Below are 20,650 nucleotides of genomic sequence, written 5' to 3' on the forward strand. Positions count from 1 at the left end.
ACACGTCAGAAGAAAGCTAAAAGTGAAATCGACGCATGAAAACCTATATTAAGCTACATGTACAAAGCACAACAATATACATGTATATATAGTTACTGCCTCCCCTCTTAGTATTTTGCTCAAAGAAGAAAAGCATATAAAGCAGTATTGGTCTTATTTCAGCTTCTTAACGACCTCAATCAGGTGACGTCACACTGCATGTTTCCTTGTGAATTTAAGGACAGAAATAATAAACTCTGCTCGACTTGCCAAATGGATATATTGCACTCTAACCTGCGGACCTCGATGAGGTGTATCATTGGCTCTCCTTGCGTTATTGTGTATCATTATAACAATGCGTACATGTATGCATTCATTATTTTGATCATGAAATTAAATCGTATTCTTTTTCAACTACATTTCGGTAGACCCTTCCCCCCTCCCCTTGTGATTATGAAACAAATGACAGTAAAGAAAGATTCACTGCAATGTTCCTTTTCATTATTTCATTTTTTTTCCATTGCTTTTTCTTGCTCTATCACTTTCGTTTCTTTTCAAGGAACTTCCCATGTTTTTTACTAAATATATACCTCCCTGAAAAGTTGGAAGGAAATACGCAATCACGGTTGCCATGGTTATTCCCTTGCACATGCAGGAAGTATGCCAAAATCATCACAGGTGCCTACAAATTATGTTGGGGGGAAAGGAGACTATTGTCCAAAGTATCATCCTCATCCGATTAACATTTTGTTTATCGAGGATGAAACAGATCAATGTGCAGTTTTGATATTTCTGAAGAAACTAATTATGGAGGAAGATTCATTTAATCTACATGTACATCCATTTACTTCTCTCTTGTATTAAATCTCTAGTTCTTAATCTTCATTCTTATTGATGATCTCTGCTCTAGCCTATGTACAGTGTACATACATTAAAGACAGTGTGATTTAAAAGAAACCCTATTGAAGAGTCTTTGCTAGTTTATCCCTCTCAGGAATATCATCTAATTCTTGTTTTTAATCTTACAAATCATAATCTTGATTTATCTATTTTGTGTAGGCTTACGTGTATGATGTTGTAAATACCCCAATCCCTTAATTCCTAGCAGCGTTATGATTCATCTCTGTTTCAGGAACAATGTGTTTCTTATTATGTAACTGGAGCTCTCATTTTTTTGCATTTGATTTTTGTCTCACCTGCGAAGCAGAGTGAGACTATAGGCGCCGCTTTTCCGACGGCGGCGGCGGCGGCGACGGCGGCGGCGGCGGCAGCGTCAACATCAAATCTTAACCTGAGGTTAAGTTTTTGAAATGACATCATAACTTAGAAAGTATATGGACCTAGTTCATGAAACTTGGCCATAAGGTTAATCAAGTATTACTGAACATCCTATTAAAGTTTCATGTCACATGACCAAGGTCAAAGGTCATTTAGGGTCAATGAACTTAGACCATGTTGGAGGAATCAACATCGAAATCTTAACCTGAGGTTAAGTTTTTGAAATGTCATCATAACTTGGAAAATATATGGACCTAGTTCATGAAACTTGGACATAAGGTTAATCAAGTATCACTGAATATCCTGCATGAGTTTCACGTCACATGACCAAGGTCAAAGGTCATTTAGGGTCAATGAACTTTGGCCGAATTGGGGATATCTGTTGAATTCCCATCATAACTTTGAAAGTTTATGGATATGATTCATGAAAATTGGACATAATAGTAATCAAGCATCACTGAATATTTTGTGCAAGTTTCAGGTCTCATGATTAAGGTCAAAGGTCATTTAGGGTCAATGAACTTTGGCCGAATCGGGGGTATCTGTTGAATTACCATCATAACTTTGAAAGTTTATTAGTCTAGTTCATTAAACTTGGACATATGAGTAATCAAATATCACTGAACATCCTGTGCGCGTTTCAGGTCACATGACCAAGGTCAAAGGTCAATGAACTTTGGCCGAATTGGGGATATCTGTTGAATTCCCATCATAACTTTGAAAGTTTATGGATATGATTCATGAAACTTGTACATAAGAGTAATCAAGTATCACTGAACATCCTGTGCGAGTTTCAGGTCACATGATCAAGGTCAAAGGTCATGTATGGTCAATGAACTTTGGCCATGTTGGGTTTTTTTTTTGAATAACCATCATATCTCTGTAAGTTTATTGGTCTCGTTCATAAAAAGTGGACATAAAAGTAACCATGTATCACTGAACATCTTGTGCGAGTTAGAGTAGTATTCAAAGTCAGCACTGCTGCTATATTGAACCGCGTGATGCAGGTGAGACGGCCAGAGGCATTCCACTTGTTAAAAATTGCTTTCGGTTCTTTTATCAAGGGAACGTAATTCTTAGTTGAAAATTGTATGCTATGAGATTAAAAGACCCCAACCAAAGATTAAAGGGGAAGTTCACCCTGAAGAAAACTTCCTTATAAAAATAGCAGAAAAAATAGTAAAAAATATTGGAGAAGGTTTGAGAAAAATCCGTTCAAGAGTAAGAAAGTTATTAGAGTTCAAAGTTTTGGATTTGTGACGTCATAAACGAGCAGCTGCCCCATGTGTTATGTAATATAAAATGCATGAATTTCAATTTTTTTATGGTTCCTGATGACTTAATTTTGTTTTTTATTCATGATCGGGTGTGAAATGATTTGCCTATTGATATACAAAAGGTACAGTGGAAAACCATTTTCAGTTTTCTGAGAAAATGACATTTCATTGATTTTTTACCATTCGCTATGTAGGTATGCTGCTTGCATATGACGTCACAAATCAAATAATTGAAATTCTAATAACTTATTAATAATTTGATGAATTTTTCTCAAACCTTCGGCAATATTTTTTATTACTTTTTCTGCTATTCTTACAATAAACTTTTTATCAGGGTGAACTTCCCCTTTAAAGCAAAATTTTAAAATTAAAAATAACTACATAGCATAGCAATGTATGCTTTGCTTGAGAAAAATCGTAATCAGGCTTAGATATTTTTTTTGTATTCATCGGCCTGCATTACATGTATATGATATCATACTGTGTCAGGAGGTTTGTGATTGCCCAGGTTTGAACAGAAAAGATCCTTCATTTTCTTGACTTCCAAATTATGAAAATTATTAATCATTCCAGTGGGAAGCATTTTTGAAGAGTACATTATCAAAGTTTTGCATCCTGGGCAAAGACAATAGGAACTATCTGAGTAGTTTTGGTCTCATGATTGTGCTGTTTGATGTGACCTTGGTGTATTGCCTTTAAGTTTTTATTATGTGATGGAATCATTTAATCATCATTTCCTTCAACAGTATGATAAACATTTAGCTTATCCAAGTAAAATGCTAATTAAAATACTTACTTCATCAATGTTTTCAATTGAATACCAGCCAAGAAGTGACAGTGGTATATTTCCTTTAAGTTGTTTTATTATGTAATGGAATTGTATGTATTTCATCTTTTTCCTGGAACAGAATTATCACCCGAGGTGCCCAAGTTTCAGTTTTCTGTCTGTGATGAAGTTGATTTCATGATGTTAGCAACGATAGGATACCAAGATATAAGGGAGATAGATAGTCAGCTGTTAGCAGAACAAATCACAAGGATGGAATCAGTAAGTAATGTATAGGTGATGGGTCGAAAAAAAATACAGAGGCATTTGTCCCAAGTAAAATTTGACAAACAAAAAAAAAAAGAAAAAAGAAAAGAAAAGAAAAAGGTCCTCCCTTGTGTATGAATGACATATTTCCATTCAAAATATTTGCTGCGATTGTCAAAGGGGGGGGGGGCACACTTGTGTTACTGTATGAACGTCATACCCCCCCCCCTTTGACAATCGCAGCAAATATTTTGAATGGAAATGTGTCATTCATACACAAGGGAGGACCTTTTTCTTTTCTTTTCTTTTTTCTTTTTTTTTTGTTTGTCAAATTTTACTTGGGACAAATGCCTCTGTATTTTTTACCAAAAACCTTTCTCTCTTTTTTTTTTTGGGGGGGGGCTTGTCAAATTTTCAGAGGGATATTGTGCCCCCCCCTTTTTTGGAAAATCCTGGATCTGCCCCTGAATGGAACAAATCAAAACTGTGATTAGTGAAGTGTTTTGTTGTGGTAGAACAATAATTACATGTATGTCATATATGATGGTTTGGGGTTTTAAGCTATTCCAACTGGGCTATTTTCAACTGTGTCACACCAACTAAGGGTGTGTTTATGCTTCCATTGCGAGGACAGAATCAGCGATTTCAAACGTCGATTCAAAACGCCAATCGTAAACGTGGTTCTGGGAGTGCTGTTTATGCTTAACTTTTCAGAGCAAATCATGATCTCCAGCTGGCTTTGCGTAAAGTGAGGTCAAATTGGGCGCGCCTTTTTTCGAAAGTTTTTTTCCGATTGTTGTTATTACGTGGAGATAACATGGAGCAATATAACTGTATTTGCCCGCGGATTTTCATCTCACTGGAAGCATGTACCAAATGAAGTTATTTAAACACGTTTACGATGGTTGTTCTGTTTATACTTCCCCAGAAAGCCTGATTCTGGTCAAACGACGTTTACAAATGCAACTTTTTGTCTCACCTGCGAAGCAAAGTGAGACTATAGGCGCCGCTTTTCCGACGGCGGCGGCGGCGACGGCGACGGCGGCGGCGGCATCAAATCTTAACCTGAGGTTAAGTTTTTGACATGACGTCATAACTTAGAAAGTATATGGACCTAGTTAATAAAACTTGGCCATAAGGTTAATCAAGTATTACTGAACATCCTATTAGAGTTTCATGTCACATGACCAAGGTCAAAGGTCATTTAGGGTCAATGAACTTTGGCCGAATTGGGGATATCTGTTGAATTCCCATCATAACTTTGAAAGTTTATGGATCTGATTCACGAAACTTGGACATAATAGTAATCAAGCATCACTGAAAATTTTGTGCAAGTTTCAGGTCTCATGATTAAGGTCAAAGGTCATTTAGGGTCAATGAACTTTGGCCGAATCGAGGGTTTCTGTTGAATTACCATCATAACTTTGAAAGTTTATTGGTCTAGTTCATTAAACTTGGACATTAGAGTAATCAAGTATCACTGAACATCCTGTGTGTGTTTCAGGTCACATGACCAAGGTCAAAGGTCAATGAACTTTGGCCGAATTACCATCATAACTTTGAAAGTTTATGGATCTGATTCATGAAACTTGTACATAAGAGTAATCAAGTATCACTGAATATCCTGTTCGAGTTTCAGGTCACATGATCAAGGTCAAAGGTCATGTAAGGTCAATGAACTTTGGCCATGTTGGGGTTTTTTGTTGAATAACCATCATATGACAAGCTTTCTTGGAAACCGCACATTGATAATGTCTGCAAAATCATGGCTCGAAATACTGGCATCCTTGGTAAATTAAAACAATTCTTACCACACACTATTATGCTATCCTTGTATTCTACATTAATCCTCCCTTACTTAAATTATGGACTTATCGCTTGGGGTAATGCAACAAATTGGCTGATCGATAGAATATTTATATTGCAAAAAAGAGCTATTCGTGTAATAAATAATGCAGATTTCCGGGCACATACAAATAATCTATTCTTAAAAAATAAAATTCTGAAAATTAAAGAATTGTACACTTTTCAACTTGGACAGTTTATGTTCAAGCTCAATACTAAACAACTACCTTTGCCTCTAATTGATATGTTTTTAAAAAATAGTTCGATTCATAGTCACTTCACTCGCCAAGCAAACTCTTTTCATTTGCCATTGAACAGGACATCATTTGCTCAAAAAACGTTTATATTTATGGGTCCTAAACTATGGAATTCATTTACAATTGATATAAAACAATGCAATTCTATACAAATGTTCAAAAAACGACTTAAATTATTTCTCCTGAATTATTACTAAATATTCAATTCATCAATTTCAAATTAGGCCTTCAGTGTTAAGTGGAAAACCTTTAATAATTTGTATATACTGTGAATGATTCATATATATATTTTTTAAAATATGATGCATATGATTTGTATAATAATGTATATATTCCATAATGTAAATATTGTTACGTTTTTTGTTTGTTTGTTTTATTTCGTTTTTTACAAAAAAAGGCAATTCAGTTGCTATAAAAAAAGTAATTAAAACAATAAGGGGGGCCTACATTTTACAAGCTCTGCTTTTTAGTTGGCCCTCCCTCCCTTTCAAATATTTATATATCTCGATCTGATGATTGTCTATTGTAATTTTAGAATGTAATTTATTTTTTGTATGTACTTCAAATGTGATTGTAATATGTTACTATGTCAATTGAATTATAATTGTAAATATGAAATTGAAAGTGGAAAATAAATAATTGAATTGAATTGAATTGAATCTCTGTAAGTTTATTGGTCTAGTTCATAAAAAGTGGACATAAGAGTAACCATGTATCACTGAACATCTTGTGCGAGTTAGAGTAGTATTCAAAGTCAGCACTGCTGCTATATTGAACCGCGTGATGCAGGTGAGACGGCCAGAGGCATTCCACTTGTTATGAGTTTACGATCGGCGTTTTGAAACAGCGTTTAAATGAAAGTAAGCATGGACGCAACCGTGTTTTGGACTAATCACGTTTGGAAACACTGATTCTGGCCTGAAAAGTAGAAGCATAAACAAGGTGTTAGAGACTACATGGTTATCCCAACAGTTGCAACGATGAAACTGACTTTGAAGATAAATGAGAGTAGTTGCCCTTTTGGAAAATCCTGGATCTGCCCCTTAATAGATCAAATCAAAACTGATTAGTGAAGTGTTTTGTTGTGGTAGAACAATAATTATATGTCATATATGATGATTTGGGGTTTTAAGCTATTCCAACTGGGCTATTTTCAACTGTGTCACACTACATGTGTATCCCAACAGTTGCAACGCTGAAACCGATTTTGAAGATAAATGAGAGTAGTTGCTGTAAACATTGTTTCCATGAGAAAATCTGTGAAACCTAGGTTCATTTTCACTATGTCATTGTACATCTACACAGGTAGAACTGATGGAATTGCATTGGCTGAACTTTGTGAAGTCTAAGCTGAAAAAACAATGGCACTGAGATCACCAACACAGATAAGCACATATGGGTCAGTGTACTATTATTGCTTGGAAAAATACCCAACATTGTGCCTGAAGCTCATACTTGTTTGCAAATGTCTCAGCAATTACACATGTTCTTCTAGAATCTTTTTGCACATATTTTGTATATTTGTTTTAATACCTACAGACACATGAGTGGTCATTTGATTTTATTTTGTGCGAATCGATTTTGAGATCATTTCCACAACTGGCATTTATCTGTTAAACTGACTGAACTACATGCTTCCTGCCTGTTTTCTAATCAAGTGGTCACTTTGATTATGATTTTAAAACCAAAATGCAACCAAAATTTCCTTCAGAACTTATTGATGTTCTAATGACAGACTAAAGCATGGTGATCATTATAGAGTGGCGCTCAAAACTTAGTGAACCCCTCCAGAAATGAAGTGTTCAAGTTCTGCCATGTTTTAGATATTTAAAGATAGATGCCAGTTGTGGTAACGATATCAAAATGAGTTCATACAGAATCCAATGAAATGACTACCAAAGTGTTTGCTTGTATTTAAATAAAAAATATGTGCCAAAGGATTCTCGAAAAAAATTGTGTAATTGCTGAGAAATTAGCAAATAAGCATGGAATTCGGGACAAGCGTCGGCCGCCATTCAAAGCAATAATGATACACTGTTTGACGTGCGCTTATCTGTGTTGGTGATCTTCGGTGTGAACGTTTTTCAGCGTAGATTTCAAGATTTCTCAAAGTTCAGTTTATGTAACTGTACCAGATCTAGATCCACGATGATATAGTAATTAGGCCCGTTTCGGGTACACGTGCACGGTCAAGTCAGTGCACGTGTACTAAATTCCATCACCGTGTACACGGTAGCGTCTGCATAAAGCTTGCATGGGGCTACAAAGTCAGTGAACAAGCTCACAGCCTCACATTAAATCTTAGTTCTCAGACACTGCACATGTTTTAAATACTAATATGTCAATATATTTCAATTAATCCAGAGTGAGTTCACTTCCAAAATCGCCAATTTAATCCACATTCTTTCTGGAGACTCACGTTTTTGTACCACGAAATGGGTCTGCTCCGGTCTCGAAAGCTCGGAAGCGTTGCTCAATCACACTCAGAGTCAATTTGAGAATCACCAATTGCGATAGCGATCATCGCTTCAACTTACGTGTTATACGCTCGCACACATGTGCTACAAGCCTACAAACAAACGCTCTTCAAATTGGCAACATAATAATGAAAATCAATCGATAACTTCAGTTACACTTATTCTGCAGCGATCTGTGCATGCATGTACGGTACAGTATACAAAATGCGCATCCAACGGGCGTCGGCGCTAGCTAGGGCCCTGCACTGATTTTCTTTTGCATTCTTTATTAATTTAATGCGCTGCTAAGCCGAGTAAACTTTTAATTTGCACCAATTTTTGTGGATTGTAACTTCAAACTTATCAGGTAAGCTTAAAACTGTGACTTAGGCTATATAGACCCCTTTTTTATGACATGTTGATGCGGGTCCGTGTCGACATGAAAACAGAACTCGCTCTCACAGTGTTTACAACGTGTACACGTGTACACAACCGAAAAACACGCCGTGTACACTAATGTTGTAACCCGCACCCGTTGCGGTACGGGTTAACCTGCCGGTATGCCTCCGATCGCGGGTTGCGGGCCGGGCCGAGTTCATTCTCAAACCCGCAGACCGTCATGCGAAAAAAAGGGAGAATAAACGACGCATACTAAAAACATTCACAGTGAAAATTGAGTTAAGATCATGTGCTTCTTACGTGGCAGATTCTTTTAGAGACGTAGATATTTCCTTTTAAAAATGCCGGCGTATTTTTGTCTTGTGAATAGTGAACAGGACTGAGTCTGAGACAGTTCAACATGATAAATACATCGAGTTGCTCTCTTTCAAAGGCCAGCGCCAGTGCGTGCATGCAGCGCAGTCAAAAGCAACCGCATGGGCCAATGAAACTCGATGTTGAGTTTCCCGTCCCATTTTTTCCAGCTCATAATGAGGAACCGATTTCATTATTCATTATTTTTCAGAAGATGAAAGTTTGACCTTTTGTAACCTTTTAACGCACTTTATTCTGTGGAACTTGAAGCCAGGGAAAAATTAATCATTTTTTTTGGGGGGGGGCTCCATTTTCATTTTTTTTGCAATATTTCAGGGGCTCTTTTCAAATGCTACGTTTTTGTATTTTGAGGAATACCTGTTCACTTATTAAATTAATTATTACTTGTTGTTTAATATTGTATGATTTTTAAAGTTTTTTTTTCAGGCCTAGAATCTTGGATGTGGGTGTGTTTGTGTGGGTGAGACTGTGAGTTGAACTTGATATAAATGAATTTAATATCTAAATTTTACTCCATCTAATTCCAGTACTTGGCCATGTAATAAAGGCCCACATACCCTTACTTTTCCTGAAGTTCTTTGAAAACGCAGATCTCCACGAAAATTGTATTTCTCTATGGGGGAGTCTAAATTTGGTGAGAATGAACTCATTAATAACTTAAATATACATGACAATGAAGAAATCATCAAACTTCATTGGCAGTTTTGAAAAATATACCCGAAATATAAACTCTGTCTGAAGCAGAAAATCACCATCATTGAGGCCTTTACAGAGCGAATTGTCCCCCAGAGCTCTGGCAGAGAGACAGAGCTCAGACTAGCTAGCACAAGCGCCAATGCGTACGTGGGTGAGTCTCCCGTCGGCCTTGTAACAGATTGAGCTTTGATGATTTTTTTATCTTATATTTAAGTCATCCCCTGGAAAAATAAAACAAATGATTTTTAAGTTATAATTAGCAAATAAGATAAGTTATTTTGGATGAGTACTAGGCCGTATGATAACTCACCAACGCGAGTTTACTAGACTTTGGGATTTATTGAGGTAGCTCAACCATACCTCGAGCGATGTTCGTGCAGGCTCCACCACTTCTACGGTTGTTGAGTGGAGCCTGCACGAAAGCTCGAGGTATGGTTGAGCATGCAGCGTCATTCCATTCACAAAAAAAGAAAGAAAGAAAAGATTTGCAGGTATTTACAAGATCTACAAGTAATTGTCTTACTGAAAAGCTTATATTAATGTTTTAAATCAGTTTTGAATCTAGATATCCAAATAGTTTATTTTCAGAATTTGATTTTCAAACGCGGGCGACGGGAAACTGAACATCGAGTTTTAGCGGCCATATTATCGAATGAAATACAAAAACAGAAGGAAATAATATAGAGATAAACGAGAAGAAAAAATTGACTGTATCATTATCCAGGTATTTATTGCAATTTTGATTACTTTATAGACGAGGTCCCATAGAATTGAATATTGTAATTATGATTGTTGTGAGTCGCAGTGTCGACCGACCTGGACTGAAAAACAACATTGCCGTCTGCCGATCCTTGCTGGGCAGCCTGGGCTAGCTAGCGCGCTGAGCTGCGGCTCGCGCGCTAGCTCAGATCCGAGGCGTTAATTGCGTAATGCTTTCAATTTCGAGATCAGAGCGGACCCATTTCGTGGTACAAAGTCACCCAAAAAACATTTTCTCTCCGGAATAAAAGGCGAATTTGCAAATTGTAAGTAAATTCACTCTAGGCTAGGTAGTAGTAGACATATATTTTCCTGATTTGAGCCTGTATAGTGTGGGGATTGCAGAAATAATGTTTTTCATTTTTCAAAGATAAATTGACTTGCGGGTTGAAACCCGACGGGTCAGCGGGTCCCGCTTTCAAATTGTTGGATTATACGGGACGGTACGGTTCGGGTTTTCACTTGCGGGTTACAACATTAGTGTACACGTGCATCAAAAATGGACTTTCAAAACGGGCCTAATAGTAATGCTTAACCTTGGTTTTACTGACTTTCTTGTGAAATCAGTGTTTACTGCAACTACTTTTGTTTATCTTTAATTGTGAAGTCAGGTGATAAAATATTACATTCAATAAATTTTGTTTCTCTAGAGTTGCCAGACATTGTCTTGTCGTCATGCATTTTGTGGTGGGTTTCGCTATTTTTTTAGCACAACTGTGTATGTATCGTAATATAAAGGCTGGAGTTTTGAATAAGATTCTCAAAATTTTCTTCTGTATATTACCAGTATATTTTTTTATCAAAAGAAATCAAATGGAACACTTAAATCATGACCATTCTGTTTGACAGGCACTCTTTCAAAAGGTTATCCCTCAACACTGCCTTGGGTCCATCTGGTCCAGGAGAGACAAGAAACATGGTGTTGACCCTACAACAGTCGCGGCAACCGTTGACCAATTCAACGACATCACAATGAAAGTCATGTCGACCATCTTGGAAGACAAGTTACTGAGGCCGATCACTAGAGGTCTTGTCATTAGCAAATGGATTGATGTGGCTCAGGTAATATCTGCTATTAATCAGTATGTATTATTTTTGTTGGAATGCTCCCCAGGGAGTCGAGAAAATGCATACATTGTGTGCGGGCATGCAAGTATCCGACGACCATGGTAATAATAATAATTAAAACAGCAGTATAATAAATTTAAATATCATTATAATGACTGTATGCTTTAGAATCATATTTCTTTTTGCTTGACAGAATACTGTTTAGATGTAGTAGAATACATTTTGGTCATTTTTTTTTATAGATGAACATACATGTAATAATAAAGAGAATGTTCTGTTTAGATGATAGTATTAATATGTCCATTTATGTAGCACAGTTACTATGTGCATATCCTTAACTGCACGTTGATACTTGGTATCATATATTATTACCCCGGCTGTAGCTGAGCCGCCATATTAATAGGCGCTAAAGCGTTAAAGGAAAAATCCTACCGGGTACCCATTCACCTCACCTGGGTTGAGTGCAGCACAATGTGGACAAATTTCTTGCTGAAGGAAAATCACGCCATGGCTGGGATTCGAACCCACGGCCCTCTGTTTCAAAGTCCGGAGACTAATCCACGGGGCCACAACACTCCACTATGATGAATGTTTCCAATGTGCTGTGTGTAGGCTGGCACATAGGATCGACAATGATCTAAGTCGTATAATGGGTCATGAGGTCATAAGGTCATTGAGGTATTAATTTGTATGTATGCCTTGATTACCTGTAGTAATGCATTCAATTTTATTTTTTTCTAGGCATGTAGAGAGCTAAAGAATTTCTCAGCGTTGAAAGCAATCATCTCAGCCCTTCAATCTCACCCTATTCATAGATTAAGAAGGTCATGGAATTCAGTGCCCAAGTAAGTCATAAAAAATCCAATTAAGGACCCATCCCTGGTATACTGAGGGGAGGGGGGATGCAGAATGAAATTTAAAGTTCTTGTCCTTTAATCAATATTTTCAAATGTTGATAAAATTAAGCTGTTTCCATGTTTTCCAAACCTTTTCTTTCTCTGACTTTACAAAGAGGGGTACTGAAGTTAAACTTCCTTAAAGTTGAATTAAGAAGACGATTCAAAATATTGAGATATTTACATTAATAGCAACCTTACAACCCACCAAAAACTAAGAGGTGATTCGACCCCCCATTTTCTTTTTTCAAAATAGTGAATTTAAACGATTTATCCCTACTCATTTTCCCCGAGTTTGCTCCTGCAATGCCTACCGAGACGGGTGTTCTTTGACTGTGACGTCACCGGGGGTATCGTAGTAAACAAGGCAGTGCTGTTTTGTGTACTATGCACGTACGCCTTCATATTTACTTTTGTGTCAAAACTTCATTTTATCGCTATTGATTTTATGTGAACGATGTTGAAAGGAAGTAATAATTGTCATAAGACACATTGTCAATAATATGTCCCTACATTGTTAAAATTGTTCTTCTTTGTAGCAATTTTAGACGATTTTAATGCCTTGTTTTCGTTCCGGACTGTGTCCGTGGCGAAACAATTGAATAAACTGCAGTTGAAGTTGTATCTGCGAGCCGGAGAACTTGCAAAAAGGAAATGATTAAAATTATATTTATGGCCATACTATTATTCCAAATATGTAAATTCCCTCATAATGATACCATAGACCCTAAAGGAATAATTTCAAGGCGAATAATATGAAATTTGACCAAGATCTTCTCACCAGTCGATAACGTAGCAGACGTGTTATCATGATATATTTATCCGCGTGTGACGCGGCTTTTGCAAAAAACACAGTTGGTTGCGGAATTGCTTTGTGCGGACCGGCCACCCGCTCCGGCGCAGCTAGCTGTCGAGCTGCCGGACCGCATACCTTTCATGCTGTCTTCAACTCACTTGCGAATTGCATTTGTATGTGTGACGGTGACCTCTAGCGTAATTAAATATACATGTAGAAAACAACTCGGAAGGCCGAGAAGAATAGTAAGTTGATTCAAGATTGTTCTGTGGAATGAGCCACGAGTGGAAATGATCTACAGGATATAAAAATGGAGTCGAAGACAAAAGGAAAGAAGAAAAAGACGTCAGGGGATTGCTGCATGGTCATGAACTGCGGTTCGACCATAGAGATATATATGGGGATGGTCTGGGGGTCGACATACCAGACCACTACCCCACTACAGTGCAGTACACTCATGTGCCTGGGTGTTGTGTGTATAGGCATGCAGCGCGCGCAGAGCTGAGCTAGCCGCCGGAATTACTTTCCAGCTACTCACTTGATGGAACATCGTGACAAAATAAATGAGAAATAGTGAAAATATCATTCAATAACTCACTGTTTTCAATCTTTCATCATGATTTAAGAGTTCATGATAGTTATTCATACTGTTCTTTATACAGGTAAAGTAAAGATTTGTACATATGATTCCTACTTGTTTGATTTGAGTTGCTTTGAAAAAAAATTGTAAAATCATCTTTCTCTCTCTGCATAGCATTTCTGTATTACACCCAGGCACCTCTTACACTAAATTCCCTCCGGTGACGTCACACTCAGAGTGATTTTTCTGTACACTCGTCTCGCGGGCTCTGACAGGTGGCTAATTTCATAGACTTTCAAAGCAAAATATCGAGAAGGCAGAAGATTTTTGTGACATGCTATTTGTTTTAACAACTGATATATACTATATATTATGTGTGGAACCCATATTTATGGAAACTCACTCCCTTCTTAATTCAACTTTAAGAGTTTCCTCATTCTCGCTTTTCATCTAAATTGATATTGTTCCTGTACATTTCATTAGTCTTTGTGCATTTGAAACTGTTACTATCACATGATTGTGTCTTGTGTTTAATAATAATTGCTTATATAGCACTAATACCTCTTTATCATTTTAGTCTCTAGGCACTCTACAATAAATGCTGCATAGTTTATTCTGTTGTTTACATCAGGATGTGTGTGCTTTTTCTCCTAGATCTACCTTAGTACTTTTTGAAGATCTTGCCAACATCTTTGTAGATGACAACAACTTTGAAACGTGGAGACAAATCATCAATAAGGTATTCAAGCTTTATTTTATTATTTTTCACTGTTGCTATCATTTGCATCTTTCTGGACCAACTTCAAAAACTCCAAAATAGGGCTGGGCGCATAATTCTCGGAATAAGTCCTTACACTCACAAATCTATATTCCAAATGCACGAACTTTTAAATTGGGAAACCCTGAAAACTAGGCGCAAAAACACATGTATATAATGTTGTATAAGATTTTTCGCGATTTAGCTCCAAAATATTTACAAAGTAATCTCGTTCACAAAGAAAGTATTTACTCTCTAAGAAATGTTGGAAATCTTGTATTGCCAAAACCAAAGACTAATTATTGTAAGCGGACATTTTCTTATCGTGGATCGAAAATATATAATGAACTCCCACTTTATCTTCGCAGACCCGACACACTCACTTTATTTAAAACTGGCCTTGATAAATGGATAGAAACCTTTGATCTGTAAACGTTTGATTGACAGGGGGGGGGATTAAGGTTTAAAGTATCCTTAAGTACATGTTTAGGAATGGTTAGGATATATATATTTTTTTTTTTTTGTAATTGTGTCTAATAATTATTATTTTGTTTACCACTCGCTTTTTTGTATTTTTTGTTTTTAATTAATAATATTTTAAATACGTGTTGTCATTAATCTATTATCTTTTCTCATGTTACCTTGACTGGACCTCTAGGAAGAACAGAGCCATTATATCAATGGCTCTGAATAGAGTGATCCATCCGTATATTTTTATGTGCATGTTTATATATTTATATTTAATATCATGTCTTGTGCAATGTATTTTATTGTGACTTAGACGGTTAATAAAACCAAACCAAGCTATGTATATGTATCTTCATATTTTAGCCAAGGTAGCTACTGCAGTTCCAAAAACTGTTTTCCCAGAGACAGTGGTGGATCCGGGGGAGGAGGGGGGGGGTACATCCGGCCTGTCCCCCCCCCCCTTGAGATCCATTATCAAATTGTATAATTTAAATAAGCCGTTTTTTATTTTCAAATTTTTTTTGCTTGTCAATTTTCCATCGTGAAAATGTACCCTCCCCGCCCTCCTTTTGAAAATCCTGGATCCGCCCTTGCCCAGTGGGCCCTGCTGTACATGAATAATGTTGTCTTTACCCTGGCTTTTGCATGTTGAATTAATTGATATCATCTTGTCTCGTTGCAGGAAGGTACAGCCAAGTTTGCCACAATTTCACCAAGGAGCAGCAAAAAAGTGACCAAGTCCTTGCGCAAAATGATGAGCTCAGATAAGCTGGTCGTACAGAGAAGAGATTCGGTAATTATTTTTTTATATATATTTTTAATTATAGTTTCAATAAAACCGATTTTATTGTAATTAGGATAAAAAAGTATTAATGTTCCCATGTGAAAGGTATCAGCAATTTGTAAAAAAAATTATTGAATTGTGATCAAGAAAGACATGTGAATTTTCCCACATGAAAATTATTTTCCTGCCCCCTCCATCCCCCTTCCACTAAGAAAATTAAACTACAGTATGATTCTTTTTTGGGGGAAGGGGGTTAAATATGAGGAGTTTTTTCACCCCAATAGTATTACACAAAGAATTAACTATGAATGAACCCTTATGGAATGCTTCGACAATGATTGTTGGAATAATCATTGATAATCTGTGGATTTTTTGTTTGTTGGTTATGTTTATCTTTAGTGGCATGGTAAAGTCAATGGGACAGTGCCTTATTTAGGAACATTCCTATCAGATCTAATCAAGATCGACTCAGCCTATCCTGATACAGTAGAAGATGGACTCATCAACTTTGAGAAGAAGAGAAAGGTAATTTGTTCCTGTAAATTGTTCTTGATACAGTGTTTTTGTTTTAACTGAGCAGTTGCATAGCATAAATGAGACATTTGGTGCTGTTTATTCTTTGAAATGACAATTGCCATCACTTTCTGAAATCCACCAATAAGCCTATAGGTGTATATACGTTCACTTCATTTTTTTACTATGCACATAAACATTAGTTTTGTTACAATTAAAAATATGTATTAAGATTTTCAGCATCAAACTTAGAGAGTGAGCAACATTTGGTTTTATATTATGATACATTTCATCTTTTCTTAACTAATATTTATAGAAAGTATTTTTCCCTCAGATTAGCTCCAATAGATGTTTACATCCATATCACTTTAGAATTGAAAATAAATCCCATCACCTTAAAAAATGATAATTTGCTTTCATTTTTGTCTCACCTGCAAACAGAGTGAGACTTATAGGCGCCGCTTTTCCGACGGTGGCGGCGGCGTCAACATCAAATCTTAACCTGAGGTTAAGTTTTTGAAATGACGTCATAACTTAGAAAGTATATGGACCTAGTTAATAAAACTTGGCCATAAGGTTAATCAAGTATTACTGAACATCCTATTAGAGTTTCATGTCACATGACCAAGGTCAAAGGTCATTTAGGGTCAATACTTAGACCATGTTGGAGGAATCAACATCGAAATCTTAACCTGAGGTTAAGTTTTGAAATGTCATCATAATTTATAGAATATATGGACCTAGTTCATGAAACTTGGACATAAGGTTAATTAAGTATCACTGAACATCCTGCATGAGTTTCATGTCACATGACCAAGGTCAAAGGTCATTTAGGGTCAATGAACTTTGGCCGAATTGGGGATATCTGTTGAATTCCCATCATAACTTTGAAAGTTTATGGATCTGATTTATGAAACTTGGACATAATAGTAATCAAGCATCACTGAACATTTTGTGCAAGTTTCAGGTCTCATGATTAAGGTCAAAGTCATTTAGGGTCAATGAACTTTGGCCGAATCGGGGGTATCTGTTGAATTACCATCATAACTTTGAAAGTTTATTGGTCTAGTTCATTAAACTTGGACATTAGAGTAATCAAGTATCACTGAACATCCTGTGCGCGTTTCAGGTCACATGACCAAGGTCAAAGGTCAATGAACTTTGGCCGAATTGGGTGTATCTGTTGAATTACCATCATAACTTTGAAAGTTTATGGATCTGATTCATGAAACTTGTACATAAGAGTAATCAAGTATCACTGAACATCCTGTTCGAGTTTCAGGTCACATGATCAAGGTCAATGAACTTTGGCCATGTTGGGGTTTTTTGTTGAATAACCATCATATCTCTGTAAGTTTATTGGTCTAGTTCATAAAAAGTGGACATAAGAGTAACCATGTATCACTGAACATCTTGTGCGAGTTAGAGTAGTATTCAAAGTCAGCACTGCTGCTATATTGAACCGCGTGATGCAGGCGAGACGGTCAGAGGCATTCCACTTGTTTAAAGAAAGGTGTTACTACCTTGATTGCCCTACCCCAATCAGAAAGGCATAAGGGAAATCTGCTTAACGGTTGCAGCTAAACACCACAAATATTTTTTCTTTTTTCATCAGGAGTTTGAAGTTGTTGCTCAAATTCGATTACTTCAGATGGCGAGTAAAACCTATCAAATCTTCCCTGATGAGAAGTTTCTAGACTGGTTCAATAACATCAATGTTCTTTCATACCAACAATGGTAAGTCTAACCAAATTAAATTTCAATTTTATTTGTTCCACTTTTACAACACACAACATATGTGTATACATAAAAAATATATTGTTCCAGGGCAATCAAACCCAAATGTAAAAGATGTTTTTAGAGGAAAATAGCACAATTTGATAGGTGAAAGTTTGAACAATATTGGACAAACAATTAGAAAGTTGTGAATATTCAAAAGTTGTTAAAATTGACACCCTCCCCACCTTATTTAAATGTCTAGAGGGTGGCAATGCCCCTTCGCACTACCCTACCCCAAAACCAACTCCAGGGGCCCGTCTTACAAAGAGTTACGATTGATCCGATCGATCGCTACTATGGACAGCCAGCAATGTCCACATCAATTATGCATGTTTGTTCAAAATATTTTCTAGCTATGATGTATTCATTCATTGTCTTGAAAATTCTCTGTGCTTCTCTCTGTTTACAAAGAACATTGTGCAAATTTCCTGTAGAAAAAATATGACACGGATGGATTTCCATAGAGTTATGATTGATTGGATCAGTTGTAACTCTTTATACAACAGGGCCCTGATCTACTCATAGTTATAAAAGCTTTTGTTATTATTTTTATTACAGCTGCACATTATCAGAGGAATTGGAGTCATCTAACATGATGCCTAGCTCTGCTCCTACTACACCAACTATGACCAAAGCTGACAAACCTAAGACATACAGGTGAATAATAAAATGAGAGTCTCTTTGCACACTTTACTACTGGCAGATTGATTGTAACCTGGGGGTGTTTCATGAGAGTTGTCAGCACTGACTAAATTGTCAGTGTTGACAATTTCAGTGAAATCCTTGGTTTTGATTGGCTGCGAGGCACTTGCCCCTGACAGTTACTATGGTAACTGTCGGAGAAAGCCAATTTGTCAATGCTGACCACTTTCATGAAACGCTCCCCTGGACTTGACTCTTTTTTTTTGGGGGGGGGTTGTTTTTTCTTATAGTCGTTTTATTGCTTTTAGAGTAAACATACTCTATTGAATAATGGCAATTTTAGTTCAATGCCTGAAAATTGATTCAGTACTATATGTTGCACTGACTTTTACCACTAGGTATAAGGGAAAGGTATTGACAATATTGAGGCTTACAAGATCATGCTATATTGTATTTTTATTTATGACTTGATGTATGATATATTACAATTATTTTTTTTTAAACTGACTATCCCCACTGCTATATTAATCATCTCTAACCTAGACCCACAAAAGAAACGTCACCCCGAGCTACAAACAGAAAACTTTACCCCAATTTCCATCTTGGTAGCCGAACACGACCGGTGTCCACCCCTCCCCGCCCCATGTCAATGCTCCTAACCCCTGAACGCAGCCCCGAGGAGTCCAGACCGACCTCAAGATCAATCTCGGGCTTCGCAAAACCTCTCTTCCCTACCCTATGCTCCTCCCTCTCCCCTCCAAGATCCTGTCCAAACCCTAGTTTCTTGCTTACCCCTCTCTTCCGTAGGAAGTTCTTCAGCTTCACGGCCGAGGACTTCAAAAATCGGACAAGCACAAACAGTACAACGGAGAGCGTGAACTCTTCGTCATATTCCAATACAAACAGCAGCAATGGGAAGGATTCGTGCCGTGTGAGGACGGGCCCTGAAGCCAAGAATCACAGTAGCACTAGCAGCATCAGCAGTAGCACGTCCTCAACGCCATCGTCGGACGACAGCATGAGCATCGCAAGCATCGACAATCAACTGCCAACTCCCACACATTCAGCGTCTTCGACGTCGTCTTCAGCGGCATCAGGCACGACATCTTTGTCGTTATCGTCTTCATCGGAAGCTGGTAGTAGAGATTCAAGTCTGTTGTCGGTTGAGAACAGTCCCATTAACAAACCTCAAAGGGTGAGAATTGTAATGCACTTGTTTTCCAGCAGAATAAGATTGTGTATTTGAATCCTTTACTTTGATTGAACTTAACATTGTTTTTATGATATATGTCTAAATGTTGCTTTGCTTTTTCCCTCTTTTGCTAGATTCCTCCACCTGTAAGAGAAGCTCTTTATTTTAACTTAATAATATTAAATGGCTTTGAGGGAGATTTCACTTATACGTGTACATGCATTTCCAGAAGTAGTCTTGCCCCGAGTCGTCACAACAGCGATATCAGTCTATTGAGTCAATGTTATTTGTTACTCACAAGTTTTTTTACAAATATCTTTGTGGTTCCCGTTTTTGTCTCACCTGCGAAGCAAAGTGAGACTATAGGCGCCGCTTTTCCGACGGCGGCGGCGGCGGCGGCGGCGTCAACATCAAATCTTAACCTGAGGTTAAGTTTTTGAAATGACATCATAACTTAGAAAGTATATGGACCTAGTTCATGAAACTTGGCCATAAGGTTAATCAAGTATTACTGAACATCCTATTAGAGTTTCATGTCACATGACCAAGGTCAAAGGTCATTTAGGGTCAATGAACTTAGACCATGTTGGAGGAATCAACATCGAAATCTTAACCTGTGGTTAAGTTTTTGAAATGTCATCATAACTTAGAAAATATATGGACCTAGTTCATGAAACTTGGACATAAGGTTAATCAAGTATCACTGAACATCCTGCCTGAGTTTCACGTCACATGACCAAGGTCAAAGGTCATTTAGGGTCAATGAACTTTGGCCGAATTGGGGATATCTGTTGAATTCCCATCATAACTTTGAAAGTTTA

General features: G+C 37.1%; 1 protein-coding gene across 3 annotated transcripts in view; it reads left to right on the top strand.

Annotated features, from left to right (window-relative positions):
- LOC121429262 (ral guanine nucleotide dissociation stimulator-like) overlaps positions 1–20,650 on the top strand; it is a 49,774-nt gene that overhangs the window by 19,630 nt on the left and 9,494 nt on the right. For all 3 annotated transcript variants that reach the window (XM_041626242.1, XM_041626243.1, XM_041626244.1), the window contains exons 6-14: positions 3,443–3,582; positions 11,204–11,416; positions 12,164–12,267; positions 14,349–14,433; positions 15,602–15,712; positions 16,103–16,228; positions 17,832–17,953; positions 18,554–18,652; positions 19,445–19,832. In XM_041626242.1, coding sequence (XP_041482176.1) covers positions 3,443–3,582; positions 11,204–11,416; positions 12,164–12,267; positions 14,349–14,433; positions 15,602–15,712; positions 16,103–16,228; positions 17,832–17,953; positions 18,554–18,652; positions 19,445–19,832 — 1,388 coding nt within the window. The remainder of the gene's footprint in view (positions 1–3,442; positions 3,583–11,203; positions 11,417–12,163; positions 12,268–14,348; positions 14,434–15,601; positions 15,713–16,102; positions 16,229–17,831; positions 17,954–18,553; positions 18,653–19,444; positions 19,833–20,650) is intronic.

The sequence above is a fragment of the Lytechinus variegatus genome, chromosome 15 (assembly GCF_018143015.1).
Source record: "Lytechinus variegatus isolate NC3 chromosome 15, Lvar_3.0, whole genome shotgun sequence".
NCBI classification, from domain to species: Eukaryota; Metazoa; Echinodermata; class Echinoidea; order Temnopleuroida; family Toxopneustidae; genus Lytechinus; species Lytechinus variegatus.